This window comes from Helianthus annuus, chromosome 13 (genome assembly GCF_002127325.2).
Source record: "Helianthus annuus cultivar XRQ/B chromosome 13, HanXRQr2.0-SUNRISE, whole genome shotgun sequence".
Taxonomy (NCBI): Eukaryota; Viridiplantae; Streptophyta; class Magnoliopsida; order Asterales; family Asteraceae; genus Helianthus; species Helianthus annuus.
In genome coordinates this window covers 153,848,343-153,868,838 of record NC_035445.2, presented here as the reverse complement: position 1 = coordinate 153,868,838, position 20,496 = coordinate 153,848,343, and the positions used below count along the sequence as shown (strand labels likewise).

The following is a 20,496-nucleotide window of genomic DNA, read 5'->3' as shown; positions in this document are numbered from 1 at the left end:
TCAGCACAGTTTTTCAACGTCTTGAAGAATGGTTATGATCTTTTTGCTGACTTGGGGAGGAAGCGCTTGAGAGCTGCTATTTTTCCATTAAGGCTTTCAACTTCTTTTTTGGTCCTGGGGGACTTCATTTCTATGACCGCTCGGACCTTTTCCGGATTCTCTTTTATTCTTTGTTTCCCCACAATGTGACCGAGGAACTTTCGTTCTTCAAACCCAAAGGTGCATTTATTTGGGTTTAATTTCATGTTGGTTGCTTTAAGATTGTGGAACGTTTCCTTGATGTCTTGGAGCATGTCTTCTCCCGTGTGATTCTTTATTACAAAATCATCAACGTATGCTTCCATATTTCTTCCAATTTTTCGGAGAAGGCCTTGTCCACAAGACATTGATATGTTGCCCCGACGTTCTTCAATCCAAAAGGCATCTTTTTGTAACAGAAGATCCGCTTATCAGTATGGAGCGTTGTCTTCTCTTCATCTTCCTTCACCATTTTGATCTGGTGATACCCTTTATAGGCATCTAGGAAGCACATGTATTCAAAATCAGTGAGCGAGTCCACCTTCGAGTCGATCTTGGGAAACAGGTAGCAGTCTTTGGGATATGCTTTTTTGAGATCTTTGAAGTCAACACACATTCTCCAAGAGCCATCTGGCTTCCTTACCATGACGGGGTTTGCTAGCCAAGAGTGATACTTTACATCCCTTAAGATACCAGCTTCCACAAGTCTTTCTACCCCTTGATAGGCAGCTAGACTATGTTCAGGTGCTATGCTTCTTTTCTTTTGTGTGACAGGCTGGTAGGTGGGAACTGTGTTCAATGCATGCTCTGCTACTTCCCTTGGTAACCCTACCATATCTCCCGAACACTAAGCGAACACGTCCATGTTCCCTCGGAGGAGGTCGATCAACCTTTTCTTGATTATATCAGGGAGGTGATTGTTGATTCTTATCTTTTGTTCCGGGTAGGAATCATTGATGCTTATCTCTTCAACTGGACTTTTATTTGTTTTACTACATTCCCATTCTTCTATTTCCATGGATGCGATCAAGAGGGCTTCTTGTGTAGGTACCAATGAAGCGATACCCTTATCCGTTGGAAACTTCATCATTCCATGTGTTGTCGTTACTACAACATCGAATGCTGCTAGCCCCGGCCTTCCTATCAACATGTTATAGTTTGAAGGGGAACTTTCAATAATGAAGGTGAGCTCCTCTGTTCTTCATAAGTCTCCATCCCTGAAACATAGGTTCAGTGTTATCTTCCCTAAGGGTTGTACCTTTTCCTAAGTGAAGCCAGAGGGACGTCTCAGTAGCTTGTAGACGAGCTTTTGTTTCACTTCAGAGTAAGTCAAAGCATCTTTGATACATAATATTGGAGGCCGCTCTCGAATCCATGTACACTATGTCGAGGGAAGCCCCTTCTATCTCAGCTTCCACGATGATTGGATACTCCTACTTATCGTTTGGATCTGTAGGGGGGAAGCAAATGAAATGTTGATTCCATGGTATGGTCCTCCTCCTTTTCCCTTCTTTTTTGCTTTCTGAACAAACCATGTTTATGCTAACCGCTTTCTTCCCCTCCTTCTTGTCTTTTAATCCTTCACCAAGTGAGCAAGCCCCCACCCCCCGACTTAACAACTTCTTCTATTCTCTTTTTCAACTGATAGCAATCATTGTGTGGTGTCATGTGTCATTGTGGAAGGCACAAAATTTACTTGCATCTCTTTTGCTAGCTGCTTTGGACAGAGGTCGGGAGTTGTACTTGACCTCTTCAGTTGACAAGATTTCTTGGGGCGTCTTGGTGAGGAGGGTGAAGATCTGCTTGTCTTTGTCCTAATTACGATTCAGACGAAGGGCACTTCTTCTATCTTCGAACCTTCTTCCTTCGTAGGACCTGAAAGGCCGTCAATCGATGAAGGGTTGGAACCTTGCCCTTTTGGATGGAGGAGGTAGCTCCCTCCAGCTTCCCTGTTCCCTCTTCTTTGATGCTTGTTTTTCTAATGCTTCGTCACCCTTCAAGAATGATTCTGCCCTTTCATAGGCTTCATCCATTGTCTGAGGGTTGTTTTCATGGAACCTTCTGAGAAGCTTCTTGGGTTTTATAGCGTTCATGAATGCAGATACCCTCATTTTCTCAGTTGCCCTGCTGTACACCAGTCCTTCCCTCTTAAATCTTTCTATGAACGCACGGAGGTCTTAATGATCTTTTTGTTGGATCTGATGCATGACGGTAGCATCTCTGGTACATCTCTTTTGAGGGGTAAAGTTGGCAAGGAAGCTTTTATAAAGGTTACAAAGGATTTTATGCTTCTGGTGGGGAGCCCACAGAACCATAATCTAGTTGGCCCAATGAGGGTTTGCATGAACATATGGCAACATTTGGCATTATTCCAATGCTCGACCGTAATAGCTCCTGTGAAGACTTGAAGATGGTCCTCGGGATCTTCCAGACCATCGTATGTCTTAACGTTAGATGGCATCTTTATCTTTTATCTTTGTTTGGAAGACATAGTTGGCTATCTCTTCGGAGAAGCATGACAATGAGCTAGGTTTATAAGGCCTGGATGGTATATAAAGGTTCACCCCTACTCCACTAGTGTTAACACCTGCTTGGATGTTGGGTTGGGTTTAAGCTTGCGACCCAACCTGGAAAGCTTGCCACATTTGACTTCCCACGAGCTGTTGGCTTAGTTGGGCCAAGAGAGCTGCCATTTGAGGATATTAAGCACCATACAAGGGGAAACCTAGTTGAAGACCAGGAAGTGGCGATAAACTCACAGCTACGGCTCTGCTAGCCAATGGTAACGATCGAAGGGCTTCTTCGAAGGTAGTTGGTGGAGACGGGGTACCTGCTTGAGCCTTTTGGAGGAGCTGTTCAACGGTATATTCTGGGCTTCTTGGGAGCATAATAGGTGAGCTAGTAGGGTAGCTCCCCGGCCCAAGTGAACCATCGGGCATAAGGTATGGATGTGAGTAAGAACTGGGTCCTGCTCGAGTAACACTTGGAGATGTAGTAGTGCACAATGGAGAGGGCATAGGGGAGAGTGCAACTTTAGGTTCATCATAAGAAAAACGTACTCTGACCCCTTTTGTCCGTTCTTCTCGAACATACCCATTCAAGAGTTCTCTTAACACTATGAAATTATTTTTTACTCCATCTGGGGTAATTTCCATGGTTTCAACTGGGAAGAGAACTTCACTCGGTGAAGATGGATTAACTCGTGTAGAGGGAGGAGTTTGGAATTGTTGTGCGTCTTGTGTCATCGGTGCGACATGGAGTCTGTCCGGGTTGGTGGAACAACTATCTACCCCCGGAGTAGCAGGAGGGCTAGACCGAGGCCTAGAACTGCTTAAAACTTCTTTTGGATGAGGATCCCTTCGGGCCATAAAGGAAAGTAACTTCGGAACAGGGCTGTACTACTGGAAAACTGTTCTAAGTAGCGTAGCCCCACAGTGGGCGCCACTTGTCAAAACAACAAGAGTATGGCAGGGGGAAGGTCCATGATCAACTCCAAAAGACAGCTCCTTGATCAGAATCTACAACCAAAGAACACCGTTAGCCATAACGCGAGAGGGGGGCTCCGGCGTTTAGATCCGACGTGAGGAATCAGTACAAGTTCTTTGAGAGTCTTAGCAAAAGAAATGATAAGAGTTTAGAGAGTGAGAGTGAGAGAATAACTTAACTTTTGGCTGGGACAAGACTCTTCTTTTATAGGCAGACTGGTCTGCCCAAGGAGCCTTATGCCAACTGTACACCGTATAGTCCAGGTAAGCTTATCCATCCTGATGTTGCTTGCAGGTTTGGCCTTTACCTCTTTGGGTATGTTTCTGGTTTTGTGTGTCTGGAGGACACTTTATGCTTTATAGAAAGTTTGTCTTTTCATCTTGACTTATTAAGTCCCGAGGTTGTACAGTAATTTTGCCCTCCTATCATCAGTTGTTGGCGCATCAGCTTAGTTCAGGTAAGCTTATCCATCCTGATGTTGCTTGCAGGTTTGGCCTTTACCTCTTTGGGTATGTTTCAGGTTTTGTGTGTCTCGCGGACACTTTATGTTCTATAGAAAGTTTGTCTTTTCATCTTGACTTATTAAATTCAAGTTCCGAGGTTGTACAGTAATTTTGCCTTCCTGTCGTCAGCTGTAGGCGCATCAGCTCTGGGTCAGGAGCTTCTAGCTTCTGACTTTCAGCTTCTTGCTTTGTGTTTCAGCGTTGTTTATTTACTTTTACTATTACCATTGACTTTGACTTTGTTGACTGGAATCTTCGAGTACCCACGTCATAAGTAATGTCAAGAAAAAGAGAAGAAAAAAATTATGACAAGGTATTAATTTACTAGAAATATATAATATAATTTGTTGAATACATTCTGAACTTAGCAATAAATTCTTTCTTTCCTACATAAAGTCTTTCTTTAGTGTTATGGCATACCTACTCTTGTTTTTATAATCTAAATAAATTCTTTCTTTCCTACATAAATTCTTTCTTTAGTGTTATGGCATACCTACTCTTGTTTTTATCATCTACCCAATGTCATATAAATAGCTTGCAATTCATCTCCTTTTCAAATCACACATAAGCAAAAAGCATCAAGACACTTTAACAATCTTAAGTTCTTGATAAACGTATTGATAGATGTGTTGTCCTCAACGTAACATAATGGTTTACAGTTCATGGAGAATGAGTACCACTCTTGTTACCATTCTTTTCTTATTTAATTTTGGTGTCGCTGAATTAGGTATGCATGTTTTGTCTTAATTTCTGATAAGTCGTCTTTATGATATAACCAACATTCTCAGAATCGGAATAGAGCAGCCGGCCACATAACTGGTCTGGCTGATGCTATTTATACCGCTTTCATTTGACAGTTGGTTGCTAGTCGGATGTGCGGACCGGACGGGGTTGTTGGATCATGTTTCAATTTTTTTTATCCTTTTTTATTTCAAATTCTAATTTATTGGATTTATTTACCAGTTAAGACTCCATATTTAATTTGTTAACATTATAAATCTCCACAAAAGATAAAACATTTACATATTATGTTTATAATTAAGTTTTATATGTATGCATACGTATATATTATTTTCAGAATATATATGACGTTATCTGGTTTCCGAAACTCTAAAGTTGACCGATAATGTTGCTGGCTCATGTTTTCTTATAACTTACCATTCATTTTCATTTTGTACCATTTTATAACCAAGAATAAAAATGATTACAACCGTGGTTAATAACTTAGTTTTGTGCCTATTACATTTTTACAGCTCCAAACTATACCTTCATGCATGAAGCAACAAAAGCCCCTAGGGTTTCTTTCTTTGACTACATCGTTATCGGAGGAGGTACCACCGGTATCCCCATAGCCACCACCCTATCTGCGAACTACTCGGTTTTATTACTCGAACGCGGTGGCTCACCTTACAACGATGCCAACATCACCAAGGCCGAAAATTTCGGTCTCTACTTCCTTGACACATCACAAGATTCACCCGTTCAACAGTTTGTAGTTGAAGGTGTTGCGAATGGACGAGCTCGTGTGTTGGGTGGTGGAACATCAATCAACGCTGGTTTTTACTCTCGTGGTGAAAAACAATTCAACAAAGAGGCCAGATTAAAGGATGAAGATTTGATCCAAGATTCCTACGAGTGGACCGAAAAAGTTATGGTTTTTGACCAGGATGTGCAAAATTGGCAATCGGCAGTTGGAGCTGGTCTTGTGGAAGCTGGGGTCACACCGGACAATGGGTTTACTTATGATCACCTTGTTGGGACTAAAGTGGGTGGGGCTATTTTTGATAAAAATGGTACCCGACATACGGCTGCCGATTTGCTACAATATGCAAATCCAGAAGGGTTGTCTCTTTTTCTACACGCAACGGTTCACAAAGTCTTGTTTAAGCATAAAGGTACGTTATTTAGATGTCATGATAACACTACAACATAAGCACAATTGGGAAAATATATAAATCTTTTATAGCCATGAGTTACAATTATAATTATAAACATATAATAGATAGAAATGAGTGACAATTATAATTATAAACATATAATAGATAAGACCACGAAATAGATAGACATGAGTTACAATTATAATTATAAACATATAATAGATAAGACGACGAAAATAAGCATCTCTAAAGAATGTTAAATATTTGGGGTCATATTGATAATCATTACATCATTCATGATTTATGTGAAAATTTAGAAAAAGTCCATGTCTGTCCCTATCCCCAATTCCCTGTAGTTGTTGTTTACTACAGAAACAAGTCTACTTTGGTTATGGTTTGTCCTAATTGGCATTCTCCTGTTAATTAGTCATGAAAAATATAATACATATCCCTTTGTTTATATATAAATGTCGACAACTTGATACAGATTTACACAAATGTCTACAAATATATATTTGGAATATAGTGACATAATAATTATTTACTCATTTCTTACATTTCAATCTTGCATAGGAAGCTCAAAGCCAAGGGCTTATGGAGTAGTGTTCGAAGATACGCTAGGGACAAAGCACGTTGCATATTTGAAACGTGAAAAGAATAACGAAATCATATTGTCTGCTGGAGCTCTTGGAAGCCCACAACTTTTGATGTTGAGTGGCATAGGTCCAAAAGACCAACTTGACGCCCTTAACATAAAAATTGTTCTTGAACAACCCTTTGTTGGTCAAGATATGGCAGATAACCCACTAAATGTACTCTTCATTCCTTCTCCTATCGGCGTTGAGCGATCTTTAGTCCAAGTTGCGGGTATTACTCCATTCGGTAGCTATATTGAAGCAATTGGTGGCTTTAACGTTATCTTCGTGAATCTTTCGGACTATCAGGGTTATACACCAGAGGTATGATTTATAAGATTAAAGAGCTCATAAATATGTTGGTTGTGACAAATTTAGGACCGAAATTGTTGTACAAAATGTTTGTGGTTAATCAATTTTGTGACGGTTTAAGATCCTTTTGTTGCACAAATTTATGATCTGTCTGGGATTGACGTTTAATTTTGTTATATAGTCTTTTCCTCTTTGTGACTGATTTATGATCGACATTTATTTCTTTTTTTAATATATATATATATATTTTTTTCTGATTTTCAAATGTTTTGCAAGAAAACGGTCTCTAGTTATGAGATCCGGATGTAGTAGTGAACAAAGTGATTTTTTTTTCAGTTTATGTGTATACATGTTTTATGTTGTACCCGCTTTATACAAAAATTGTTGGTGCACTTGTGTCTGTACTTTGTCTGTATTCGGTCTGTATGTAAACGATGTCCTAAGTCAGTCTGTAAGTTGACCAAGTAAACTATCCTCCTAGTTTGACTTGGACAACATAATGTTGTCTGGATCGAAGGATAGCCTCGAAGGATCCAACTGATCCTTCGAGGTGCTCGAAAGATATGGTTCGACCATGGTTCGACCATTAGGCATCGAAGGATGATCCTTCGATGTCCATGCTGATCTTTCGGACACATTGTCATCGACAGATGATCCTTCGGACCATCTATCGATCCTTCGACCAAGACCTGCTGTGTATGGGTATAAATACCCATGCAGTGTGTTAGTGTTTGATAGATGCACATTTGGAGAGTTATAGAAACTCTGCTGGAAAACACACACACACACATCTTAGAGAGTTTGCAAACAAGATTGTAAACATTGTGCTTGTAACCGTAAACCTTCATACGTATTAATACAGTGGTGTTAATCGGTGAACTTTGTGTGTTCTTGTGTTTGTTCTTGCATCATCCCGGTTTGCCCGCTAGCTTGGATTCCGCACTCGCTAGTGGGTTAGTATAACAAGGTTTAGGTTTGTTCTCGATCCTCCGAGAAAAGGGACCTACAAGTGGTATCAGAGCCTCGCTCTTTACCTTGTTTAAAACCGGTTTGTTCGAGTTCTTTGGTGTGTTTGAACACTAGGTTTAGGACCCGTTTTGGTGGTTTTTCTTGCTTTTCTAAACTGAAAAACGGATACTAAACCTTTCGGGAGTGTTCGGGGTCGGTTTGGGTAACATAAAAATCGTGTTTGTGAAACCTTGATTTTTCCGGCCATATTCCGATTTGTTTCCGGTGACCAGATCTTGAAGATAAGGTTGCTTATTTTGGCAAAAATTTTTGAAAGTCAAAAGTTTGGTGAAAAAGTTGTTGGCAGACCATCCTTTCTGCCGAAAGTACTTCACCAACCTATCACACTTTTCACCAACCTGTCAAGTCAGTGTCAGTGTGTCAGTCAGCCACCGAAGGATATCTTTCGATTTCGAAAGATCATCTTTCGATTGGAGACAGCTCGAAAGATTAGCATCCTTCGAGTAGTCTTTCGAAGTATACAATCATCCTTCGTATTTGGAATCTTTTTGAAAGATAATTGTCCGAAAGATACAAATTCATCTCGAAAGATAAGGATCATTCATAGTGAATCCTTCGAGACCAGAATTCGAAAGATAAAGATCTTTCGAACTGTGAATCTTTCGTGACAATCAGTCGAAAGATAAGGATCTTTCAATTGTGAATCTTCCGAAGACTTTGCTCGAAACTCAACAGTCATCTTTCGATCACTGTTGATCCTTCGAACAAGTCTTGATCTTTCGACCAGATTGGATCTTTCAATTGTTGTCTGTTTGTTGTTAACAGTTTGTGGTGTGTAGGTGATTTGTTAATTTTTGATCAAGATGAGCTGTACAAGTCCTTGGGATTGGAGTACGGATCCACAACCAGATCTGAAACAGATGTCGATGGCTGAATATATGACGAGTGCCATTCCAAAACAACAACAATCAATAAGTTCGTGTCAATGGGCTTTGGTATCCAATCAAAGTCAAAGTCTTCAGAATCTTCTGATTAGTGAAAGTGAAACAGGCAGTAACAATCGTCCACCAAAGCTGAACCACATGAACGATTTTCCGTCATGGAAAGGCCGCTTTCACACATATGTTCAAGGTCAAAGCACCGACCTTTGGATGTGTTTTGTCAATGCATTCAATGAAAGTCTTGAAAGTAGAGCATCCACTTCAGAAGGTTACGCCAACATGCTTGAAAATGACAAGAAGGCTTATGAATTGGAGAAAAAGGCCTATGCAATACTTACTCAAGCACTCAACAAAGACATCTACCATCAGTTTTCATATTGCAAGACCACGAAAGCATTGTGGGATGCCTTAGTTGCTAGAGGAGAAGGCAATGCAGCTGCTCGAAAATCTAGGCATGATTTGTTGAAGAAAGAATTTGAATCCTTTCAGTTTTTGGAAAACGAGACTCTGAATGATATGACCACACGTTTCTATCATTTGATTAGTGAAATGTGTGCTTATGGGGTGGCAGCTACTCAACAAGACATGGTGAATAGGTTTGCTGACGCCCTACCCCCAAAGTGGAGCTCGTTTATTGAGTTGTTGAAGCATACTAAAGCTCTAGATGAGATTAACATCTATGAGTTCATTCAGAAGCTGGAACATAAAAATGATGAAGAAATTAGGAAAGCAAGGCGTGCTCCAGCTCCTCAGAATACAGAAATGTATTTGCCTGGTTTTGGTCCTTCAGCTAGTTCTGTTCAGCAACCGAAGCTTCAAACTGCTTTTGTGTCCAATACGAGTTCCTTTCCATTTCCTCAATCAACAGCTGCTCCACCACAACCTCAATTCGATCCGAGGTCCTATATTCCTGTTCCAACACAGCCACAACCACAACCTCAACAACAACAACAGCAAGCTCACTATACAAGCAATCCTCAACCTCAGCCTCAAAGTCATCACACAATCCGAGTCGACAACTCAAATCTTTCACACCTTAGCATTGAAGTTGCTAAGGAACATATGGAAATTATCAACACCATGGTCAGTGCTTACTGTGGTTTGGTAGCTGGTCAGCTTGGAAACATCAACATGACCAATGAAGATTATGATCAGATCGACAAGGAAGAAATGGAGTTGATGGATATTAAATGGGCTTTTGCTAGTGCGGTTAGAAGGGCAAAAGATTTCATGGCACGAACTGGAAGAACTTCGTTGGAAGGAAAGAAAAACACGAAGTATGGGTTTGATATTAATGCCGTCACGTGCTTTAACTGTGGCGAGAAAGGGCACTTTAAACGTGAGTGCACTCGACCAACAAAACACGGCAATCACAACCCGTTCAGAAACCAGACTAATGTGAATGCCCAACAAGAAAACCGTGAACGGAGGATGGTGGCAGTGAACAACAATCAGGGACAGCCTGGAGCTACCAATCACAATCGGGCTTTGGCTGTTCAAGCTGATGAAGGATGTGACTGGTCAGTTCAGTTTGGTGATGGTGATCAGGGAAGTGGAACTGCATTGTATGCTAAGGTCATCGAGCAGGTTCAAAAAGAAGAATCTTCTGGGAGCGATGACAGTTCTGGTTATTCGGGCAGTTCGGATGAAGAAGGCTCTGTTTCTGGGGATAATCACTCAGAGCCTGATGTGAATGAAGAAGGAGATGATGATATACAGGAGCTACTGAATGAAGCTGATGAGCTTAAATGTCAGAAATCAATTCTGATTAGGAAGGCTGCTGCTACATCAACGGAAATGGAAAAGCTATTCTCTGAAGATGGAGCTTTTTCTTTTCAAACTGCCTTTATGGCAAATGGTTCAGCCTCTACTAGTCAGGTAAGTTCTGAATCTCCTGCTCCTAGTATGTGTAAATCATGTGCAGATATGAAGCTTGAATCAGAAAAGCTTCATAGTCATAATCAGAATTTGGTTATTGAATTGTCAAAATGCCAAGAGGCAAACATGGCTTTAACTCGGAATGAAAAAGAATTTAAATCTGTAATAGAAACATTAAAGAAAAATGTGTCCGAGGTTAACAAAGTAGTTTACCACAAACAAGTAAGTATAAATGAATACATTAATCTTGTGGAGGAAACTAAGAAGCAATTAGCCATTGCCCAATGCAAGCATGATGCGATCAAACAGAAATTGGATAGTTATTCTAACTCCCGATTTGTGCTTGATCACATCATAGACGTTCAACAACTGAAAGGTAACGTGAAAGGTGTAGGGTATAAGGCGTGTCCACCCCCTTTGATGGACAACTATACCAAGATGCCCGATGAAGAGGAAATGCCCCGGTATGAACCCAGTGTGCCTTTGAACTTTGAGGAATTTTCTACTGGCTTAGGGTTCAAACCGGAGAATTCTGAAAATACATCCACAGAGCAACAGGAAGCTTCAACATCCATGAAACAAAGTCCTCCAATCATCGAGGACTGTGAGTCATCGGATGATGAACCAGAAGTGGATGTGAGTGAACAGGATAACTCACTTAACAAGATGAAAGGAGTTGTCATTCCCATTGAGAATCACATCCTTTGTGATCCTGATACTCCTGATGTTCCATCTGTTAAGGAGCAAGTGATTGATTCTGTCAAGGTTGATGAGACAGGTGTGTCTACTGTTAAAAGCAGTAATGTGTTGTACACTTTGGTTGGAGATAATAAAATCTACTCAGATCATGTTTTTCCAATTAAGAATGTAAATAAATCTTTGATTGACAAAGTCTTTGAAGACAATACAAACAGATTTTTGGGAAAAACACTTCCAGGAATTGTGGTAACACAATGTGATCCAATTCCTAAGGCTGAGATTAGGAAACAATTTGGTAATCAAAAATCTCCAACCACTCGACAACCTACTGCTTCTAAGGGTAAACAACCTCAACAAGCTCCAAAGCCAAAGGCTAAAGTTGAATCAAAAGGAGCTCGTTACATGAAGAAAGGAAAAGATGTTAAGTTTGTAGCATCAAAAGGTACAGATAAAATTGAGACTTTTGAAAACAAATCAAACACTGATTTTGTACAACAAGTCAAAATTTTGAAACGTAACAGTGATAACAATTACACCCAACATACAAACGGGTGTGATGAAAAAGCAAGTACCTCAGGTTCTACAAGCTCAACATCTGGTAGTCGATCAAGTTCTCCTAAGTCTGTTGAAAGGAGAACTTGTTTCAAATGTGGAGAAATTGGGCACATTATCAGAAATTGCCCAAATGCTCCAAAGAAGAAGTTGGTTGAAAAGGCTCCACCTGAAGCAGTTCACCCTCAACGTCGGTCAGTTTCACCTAAACAAGATAAACGAACTGTAAAAGAACAAGAAACTAAACAACGACGTAAGAACATAAAAACTGTTGAAAAAGCTTTAAAATCTGAAGTTAAAACAGTTCAAAAGGAACCAAGAGTGTCACAACCTGTAAAACCAGAATCTTCAAAAACTGGTAGGCAAAGACAAACTTGGTTACCTAAGTCGGGTGACAATTCAGGGGGAGCAGTTGTTCTTGAAAACCATCAAGAGATAGAGCTTACGTATCGTGATGCCAAGGGACGACCCAAGACCACTAAGGCTTGGGTCCCCATTCTCAACTGATGTGTTTATTTGACATGTGCAGGATGTTCTAGGAGGAACTATTAATAGTCATTGGATTGTTGATAGTGGAGCATCCAGGCACATGACTGGCGACTTACGGCTCCTATACGACGTGAGAAATATCAGAGGAGGGTATGTTGCTTTTGCGGGTGATAAAGGCGGGTACATCACTGGAGAAGGAAGTATCTCCAATGGTATCGTGTGCTTTGACAAGATCAATTATGTGAAGCAAATTGATCACAATCTTCTCAGTGTGTCGCAAATCTGCGATAAAAAGTTCTCAGTGATTTTTGATGACGCTGGCTGCTATGTGCTGAAACCTGGATTCAAAATTCCACAAGAATGGATTCTCTTATCGGCTCCGAGAGTTAATGATCTTTATATTCTCGACATGAGCCAAGCGATTACAACATCTGCACAAGTTACTTGTTTTGTCTCAAAAGCCACGGAAAAGGAGTCAATATCTTGGCACAGAAGAATGGGACACATTCACTTGAGAAAGATGAACCATTTGGTGAAAAATAATCTTGTGAATGGTGTGCCTGTGAGAAGTTTTCATCTACAAGATATCTGTGTCTCATGCCAAAAAGGGAAGCAAACAAAGAAGTCTCACCCTTTGAAGAAAATCAACACTGTTAGCATGCCTCTCGAACGTCTTCATATGGACCTTTTTGGACCTATGAAACACAAGACAACGTTTGGTGATGCCTATTGTTTAGTAGTTACTGATGACTACTCTAGATTTTCTTGGGTATCCTTTATGGCACACAAAAGTGAAACTCCTGGCATCCTCAAGGATCTTCTTACAATGTTGGAGAATCTCTATACGTTGAAAGTGAAAAGGATCCGAAGCGACAATGGAACTGAATTCAAGAATCAAGTTATGGATGAGTTTTGTACTTCTAAAGGCATTCTTCATGAGTACAGTTCTCGTTATACTCCACAACAAAATGGTGTCGCTGAGAGGAAGAATCGAACTATTATTGAAACTGCAAGAACAATGTTAGTAGAGTCGGAACTCCCTATTCAATTCTGGGGAGAGGCTGTATCGGCTGCATGCTACACGTTGAACAGAGTTCTTACAGTTAAGAGACATGGCAAGACTTGCTTCGAACTCCTTCAGAGAAGGAAACCGGATCTTTCTTACCTTGAACCGTTTGGTGCTCCTTGTACTATGATTGAGCCGGATGGAAAGTTTGGTGCACGAGCTATCGAGGGTTTCTTCCTCGGATATGCTACTCCGAATTTTCGTGTTTGGAATCTAGCTACCAAGAAAATTGAGCTATGGAGCGAAGTTAGGGTTCAAAGGTACACGAGTCCTGTTAGGGCTCCGGGTGATCCGTGGATGTTCGATTATGATGGGCTATTTGACTCCTTTAAACTGCCAACCTTTGACGAAGAATCAGCAGCGGCTCGAATGTTGTTGGAAAGTGACAACGCTGCTGTCTCGCCATTGGTTAGACCTATTGTTGTTGACCCTCAAGCTTCTTCGTCAGTCAACAATATGGTTCAAAATGAGGTTTATGAAGATGCTGCTGATTATAATGACTCTTCTGAAGATGATGAATATCATGATGCAGCCGAAGGATCTTCAGCTCCAGCTGCTCCTGTTCAAGGTGCCTCTGGTGATACACCTCATACGCAGAATATCGATACTGCTGAAGGGAATGCATCCACCTCTAACCACATTCCTGGCGTGGAGTTGGTTGTTGATCTTAATTTGAATAATTTGGGTATCAATGCTCGTGTACCGGATAATCCTGAAATGAGGATTCACGATACCCATCCACAGCAGAATATCATAGGAGATGTCCATCGCGGAGTGCAGACGCGTAATCAGCTGAGAAACAACCGGAATGCTGGTTTGTATTCAGCTATAAGAGAATCTGGCCAACAGAATGACTGGTCCTTCGCGTGCTACGTGTCACAAGAAGAACCAAAGTCGTGGAAAGAAGCATTGAAAGACAGTGCTTGGGTTGAAGCCATGCAGGAAGAATTACAGCAATTTCACAAGCTGGGTGTTTGGAAGCTTGTTGAAAAACCTGAGAACTACAAGAAGATTGGCACTCGATGGGTCTTCAAATGCAAGAAAGACGACCGTGGAGTAGTTATTCGAAACAAAGCTCGTTTAGTCGTTCAAGGTTTTCGTCAGATTGAGGGGATCGACTACAACGAAGTCTATGCACCAGTTGCACGTCTGGAAGCTATTCGGATCTTTCTGGCTTATGCGTCATTCAAAGGATTCAAGGTTTACCAGATGGACGTCAAAAGTGCATTTCTACATGGTGTGGTTGAAGAAGAGGTATATGTCGAACAGCCTCCTGGTTTTGAAGATCCTGTCCATCCCGATCGGGTTTGGTTGCTCAACAAAGCTCTCTATGGTCTTCATCAAGCGCCACGAGCTTGGTATGCAACCTTATCTACATATCTGCTGGAGAACGGTTTTCGAAGAGGTCTTATCGATTGTACTCTCTTCATCAAAGAACAAGATGGAGATCTTCTTCTGGTACAGGTATATGTTGATGATATTATATTTGGTTCTACTAATGATGTTTTGTGTAGGAATTTCGAGCGCATCATGCAGGATAAGTTCGAGATGAGTGCTATGGGGGAAATGAATTTCTTTTTGGGCCTACAAGTACAACAAACGGAGTCTGGGATATTCATCCATCAGACTAAATATGTTGGAGACATCTTGAGCCGGTTCCAGATGTCCGATGCAACGCCCATTGGTACCCCACTGCCAACTAATCATGGAATTACTCCTGACCTGAAGGGTGAACCTGTTAGTCCTTCATACTATCGCGCGATGATCGGATCCCTTATGTACCTCACAGCATCAAGGCCAGATATAATGTACCCAACGTGCCTGCTCGCCAGATATCAAGTTAACCCGAAGGCCTCACATCTTGCAGCTGTCAAAAGGATTTTTCGTTATTTGAAGGCTTATCCAGACACCGGTCTGTGGTATCCTAGGGATAATAACTTTGACTTGGTCGCATTCAGTGATTCTGATTTTGGCGGATGTAAAATCGACGGCAAATCCACAACGGCTGGATGTCAGTTTTTAGGAAATCGCTTAGTCACCTGGCAGTGCAAGAAGCAGACGTGTGTCGCTACATCAACATGCGAAGCTGAATACATTGCTGCCTCAAGTTGTTGTTCACAAGTTCTTTGGATCCAACAACAATTGCGGGACTACGGTTTTGAATTCCTAACTACTCCTATTTACGTTGATAATTCTGCTGCTTTAGATATCACTAAAAATCCTGTGCAGCATTCAAAGACCAAACACATCGAAATCAAATATCACTTCATACGTGATTGCTTTGAGAAAAGGCTAATCGATGTTGTTAAGGTCCACACCGATGACCAACGTGCCGACTTATTTACCAAAGCTTTTGACAAATCTAGATTTGACTTCTTATTATTGGTAAATGGCATTAAGGTCAAGCAAGAGTAAACCAACATCGGAAAATCATTTTTGTAAATATCTTTGTGTGTTTTTAAATTTATCTTAGTTTGTTGATTTTAGGGGGAGTAAATCCAAAAATCGAAAAATACAAAAACATCGAAAAATTCAAAAACACAAAAACAATAGAAAATCAAAAATGAGTTTCCTGGCGAGCAAAAGAGAAAATGATAGTACATCAGTGGTCTATCCAAACCTCTTTAAACCTTAAATGAAAAACGATAAGCAGCTCTATATAAGATGTATCGGTAGGCTCACAATCATTTTAAAGTGTGCAGGGTGATATAAATCTTAATCGACTGAAGACCAGGTGGGAACCATTCATTGGCATATGGTCTTAGTACCGAAATTTCGTTTGATAGATTGCCGAGGTTCTGAGATATTCGGTCTTTATGCTGCTTATCATCTGGGTATCATGGGTGTATCTTTTACCGAAAAATAACGGGGACGCAAGTCTAGATCTTCCATGATACTATACATACGTGTACATATTGCATACTGCATTCGACCTCAATAAGTGATAAACAATCACATGTCCAAAACAAATAAGTGATAAAATATCACATTTATCCGGGTGTCAAGTTCGTCTCTCTGCTGTACGGAAGTACTGACCTGTTCACGGACTTGCACCTGTGCCCTCATGCATACGAAAATCAAGTTCCTCATCAATAAGTGATTATATCACATAGGACTTGTTTTCAAATCAAAATAAGTGAGTATCTCACAATTTATACGGTCAAACAGATGATAATCGGTATACTCACCGGTAAGATGAACTCTCGTGCATACCTTGATACGGGAATGTGTCGTGATGTGGATGAACACCGGTCGGTAAGTATAAATCATACCTTAACGTATCCCCTCGCCATGATTACATCTGATAAGTTGAGTTTAAGTGGACAACAATACCGATAATTGTTATAGGATGCTTATCTTAATGTTAACTAACTGAACAACAAGAGTGTTTTGGCATGACCGTACACTGATATGATTCTCTTACCCTCGAAACTCGCAAAAAGAATGTTTGTATATATTTATTTACTGTTTAACTTTTATTTGTTTTCTTTTTAAACAGTTTCGTCGTTTGGTGCATATCAGCACGACATTAGCGGTGATGTCGTTTGATAACACTCAAAGGATTTTAAATTGTTGTCTTTTACTTTCAAAAATACCAAAAAGATTTTAGGAGTGTTTTAATATAAACTTTATAAAAGCCAAAAAGATTTTCTTTCTACTTTATTTTCGATCGTACGATGTTGGAGCTCGAGTCTTCGTTACCTGAAACCTGAACGAAAACCGAATTGACTAAATCTTCATAAACGGTCGAAAATTTGCATGTTTTGAAAGTTAAAGACTTAAATTGACAAATTTATTAAACTTTCAAACTGTCGGACGGTGTTTGATTGTGACATGGTCATTCGTGTGTCATTTGCTTATACTATGTTCCAAGCAGTTGTTCTCATTACGCGTTTAGATTTCTTGCATGTGCAGATTCTAAAGGCTAGGAGAACATGGTCGACGACAAGCTTTGGAATGAAGACACGACGAGAAGGCGCTCAACTGATGAAGATGATCGAGTAGCCGCTGACCATCCTCAACACCACAAGGATCTCACTTCATAAAGTTAAAGTATTTCACGAGCATAACTCAAGGGGGAGCTTATGTTAAGGGGGAGTTTGTCAACACACTTCCTACACAATACGGGTAGTTTGTTGGTACACTCTCTGCTTTCAAGACGTGAAGACTTTGAAGATCCTCCGACAATGAAGACTTTAAAGGACATCAGAGTTTTGGAAACTCGAAGACCAAAGACCGTCGAAGTTCAAGACAGGTCTACATCTATAGAAGATCAAGACAAGATCAAGACAAAGCTACAACCAAGGGGGAGTTTGTTGGTGCACTTGTGTCTGTACTTTGTCTGTATCCGGTCTGTATGTAAACGATGTCCTAAGTCAGTCTGTAAGTTGACCAAGTAAACTATCCTCCTAGTTTGACTTGGACAACATAATGTTGTCTGGATCGAAGGATAGCCTCGAAGGATCCAACTGATCCTTCGAGGTGCTCGAAAGATATGGTTCGACCATGGTTCGACCATTAGGCATCGAAGGATGATCCTTCGATGTCCATGCTGATCTTTCGGACACATTGTCATCGACAGATGATCCTTCGGACCATCTATCGATCCTTCGACCAAGACCTGCTGTGTATGGGTATAAATACCCATGCAGTGTGTTAGTGTTTGATAGATGCACATTTGGAGAGTTATAGAAACTCTGCTGGAAAACACACACACACACATCTTAGAGAGTTTGCAAACAAGATTGTAAACATTGTGCTTGTAACCGTAAACCTTCATACGTATTAATACAGTGGTGTTAATCGGTGAACTTTGTGTGTTCTTGTGTTTGTTCTTGCATCATCCCGGTTTGCCCGCTAGCTTGGATTCCGCACTCGCTAGTGGGTTAGTATAACAAGGTTTAGGTTTGTTCTCGATCCTCCGAGAAAAGGGACCTACAAAAATGTCTGGACCAATCCACTAAATTGATATAAAAACGATTAGAACTTTAAAGATGAATACATTGAAGCTAATAAAAACCACATAGTTGCATAAAATGGTAAAAGCTGAAATTTCTTGCATTTAGATATCATTTGGCCTTAATTAAAGATCTGACCTCTTTTTTTTGTGTTTGTTTTTTTTAATTATTTGGCCTTAATTAAAGATCTCACCTCTTTTATTTTGTTTTTTGTTTTTGTTTTTAATTTCTTGCAGGAGGGCGGTTTCATATATGAAAAGACTAATGGCCCTTTATCTAAGGGTAACCTAACGATTGTAAATCGTAATGCATCTGACAACCCATCTGTAACATTTAACTACTTTAGCGAACCTGAAGACTTGCAGAAATGCGTGAAGGGGATCAAAACCATCCTAAAAACAGTTAATTCAGAAGCATTCTCAAACTACAAGCTCGCCAACATGACAACCCAGGATATTCTTGATCTTAACATGAAAATACCCTATAACATGAATGCACATGGTAATACAAGCACCTCCTTAGAACAACATTGCAAGGACACTGTAAGAACTATATGGCATTATCACGGCGGGTGTCATATCGGGAAGGTTGTTGATGATGAGTATAAGGTTCTTGGTGTCGATTCTCTTCGTGTTGTTGACGGGTCGACTTTACTTAACTCTCCGGGAACTAATCCTCAAGCTAGCTTGTTGATGCTTGGAAGGTATCTTTATTTTGATATTCAAAACATACAAGGCTCTTTCCGACGAATTTCCATCAACACTTGTTTCGTTTGAAAAACTAGTGGGAAATATTTTCCGACCAATTTTCCAACAAAACATTTATTAACAACTTTTCGACAAAAATACTAAAATCCCCCACAAAAAAATACTTCCATTTCCAACCAATTTTCGACAAAAATATTTCCTACAAATTTCCAACCAAATCTAATTTTATTAATAAAAAAACAAGATAAAAACCCGACGAATTTCCAATCTTTATCATGTCGGAATTTTTGGCGTAGGAAAATGGTTGAAATTTATGACCAAATTTTTTGAATTGGAAACTTTTGTTGGAAAATTTGGTTATCTCTAGTGGTATATTGATCATGACATCATGTATTGTTGTGTGTTAATTAACTAACAATAAGGCGTTATGGTTATCTGGTTTTCATTTATTGCAGATACATGGGAGTTACTATACTGTCCCAAAGGATCGCAGGGGAGAAGCGATTTGCAAATTGACCGGGCATTCTATTTCTTAAATACTGGTTTTATTTTTAATATTTTGTTTTGTCGGTTTTAATGGTGGTATACTCATTTTGTTTTGGTGTGAATGATTTAGATTTCAATAAGTTTGTAATGTAAGGATACATGGAATAAGGCTATATTGCGCCACTTTAGCATGACGTCTGTGTAACGTAGACAAGAGGCTCTATTGCCTTTTTCTAATAACACCCATGCAATAGAATAAAGCCCTCAATTTATCACTCAACCATTTTCTTTTGTTTTTTATATCATATTTAAACTAATTAAAAAAATTGATTACAAAATAAAATAGCAAGTTAAAAAAATAGCATAACATTTCAAATAAAAACTAAAGGTACGAATTTTAAACAAAAACGACAACACATTGTTCTCAAAATTATACAAGCCGGGTTCTCAAATTCTCCAAGTTGCAACGTTAGCAAACTGGGTGTTGTAGATGATCTGGTACTCACTACAGGCCGTAACAATCGCTTCATCCTCAAGTATGCCTTCTTCGCCGTTCAACGCATTCATAAAGCACCTTCTCTGTAACCCTCGTTCCCATTTATACCGAATATCTTAAATATTCGGATGATTTAATCCCAGATTTTTTTTATAAAATAGAACTTACTAGTTTAGGTTAACTGCAAGCCCATACGGGTTATGTTAGGATATGAGTTTTAACTTGTATGTTTTAGGTGAACACAAAAATTTAGAAAGATATCAAACTTGTATTGATGATTATAATCAAAAGATTACAAGAATGATATTACACTCCCCTTCAACCTAATCACCCACAATCTGTTCATTCAATGCTTTGATGAAATAGATCACTATCAGGTGAGATCTATTTATACTATGTACAAACATGTGTTTGCAATCAAGGC

The 20,496-nt window shown here is 39.8% G+C and overlaps 1 protein-coding gene across 1 annotated transcript; it reads left to right on the top strand.

Annotated features, from left to right (window-relative positions):
* The first annotated feature begins 4,459 nt into the window (after positions 1-4,459).
* LOC110899759 (protein HOTHEAD) lies at positions 4,460-19,760 on the top strand. Its single transcript, XM_022146648.2, has 5 exons — positions 4,460-4,734; positions 5,261-5,902; positions 6,458-6,843; positions 18,620-19,086; positions 19,546-19,760. Exons 1-5 carry the CDS (start codon positions 4,632-4,634, stop codon positions 19,604-19,606), a joined length of 1,659 nt encoding a protein of 552 aa, XP_022002340.1. The 5' UTR covers positions 4,460-4,631; the 3' UTR covers positions 19,607-19,760.
* The last annotated feature ends 736 nt before the right edge of the window (positions 19,761-20,496 follow it).

Coding starts and splice junctions, on each gene's coding strand:
- LOC110899759 (XM_022146648.2), top strand. CDS start 4,632: ATGTGTTGTCCTCAACGTAACATAATGGTTTACAGTTCATGGAGAATG. Junction 5,903..6,457: donor AGTCTTGTTTAAGCATAAAG/GTACGTTATTTA, acceptor AATCTTGCATAG/GAAGCTCAAAGCCAAGGGCT. Junction 6,844..18,619: donor ATCAGGGTTATACACCAGAG/GTATGATTTATA, acceptor AATTTCTTGCAG/GAGGGCGGTTTCATATATGA.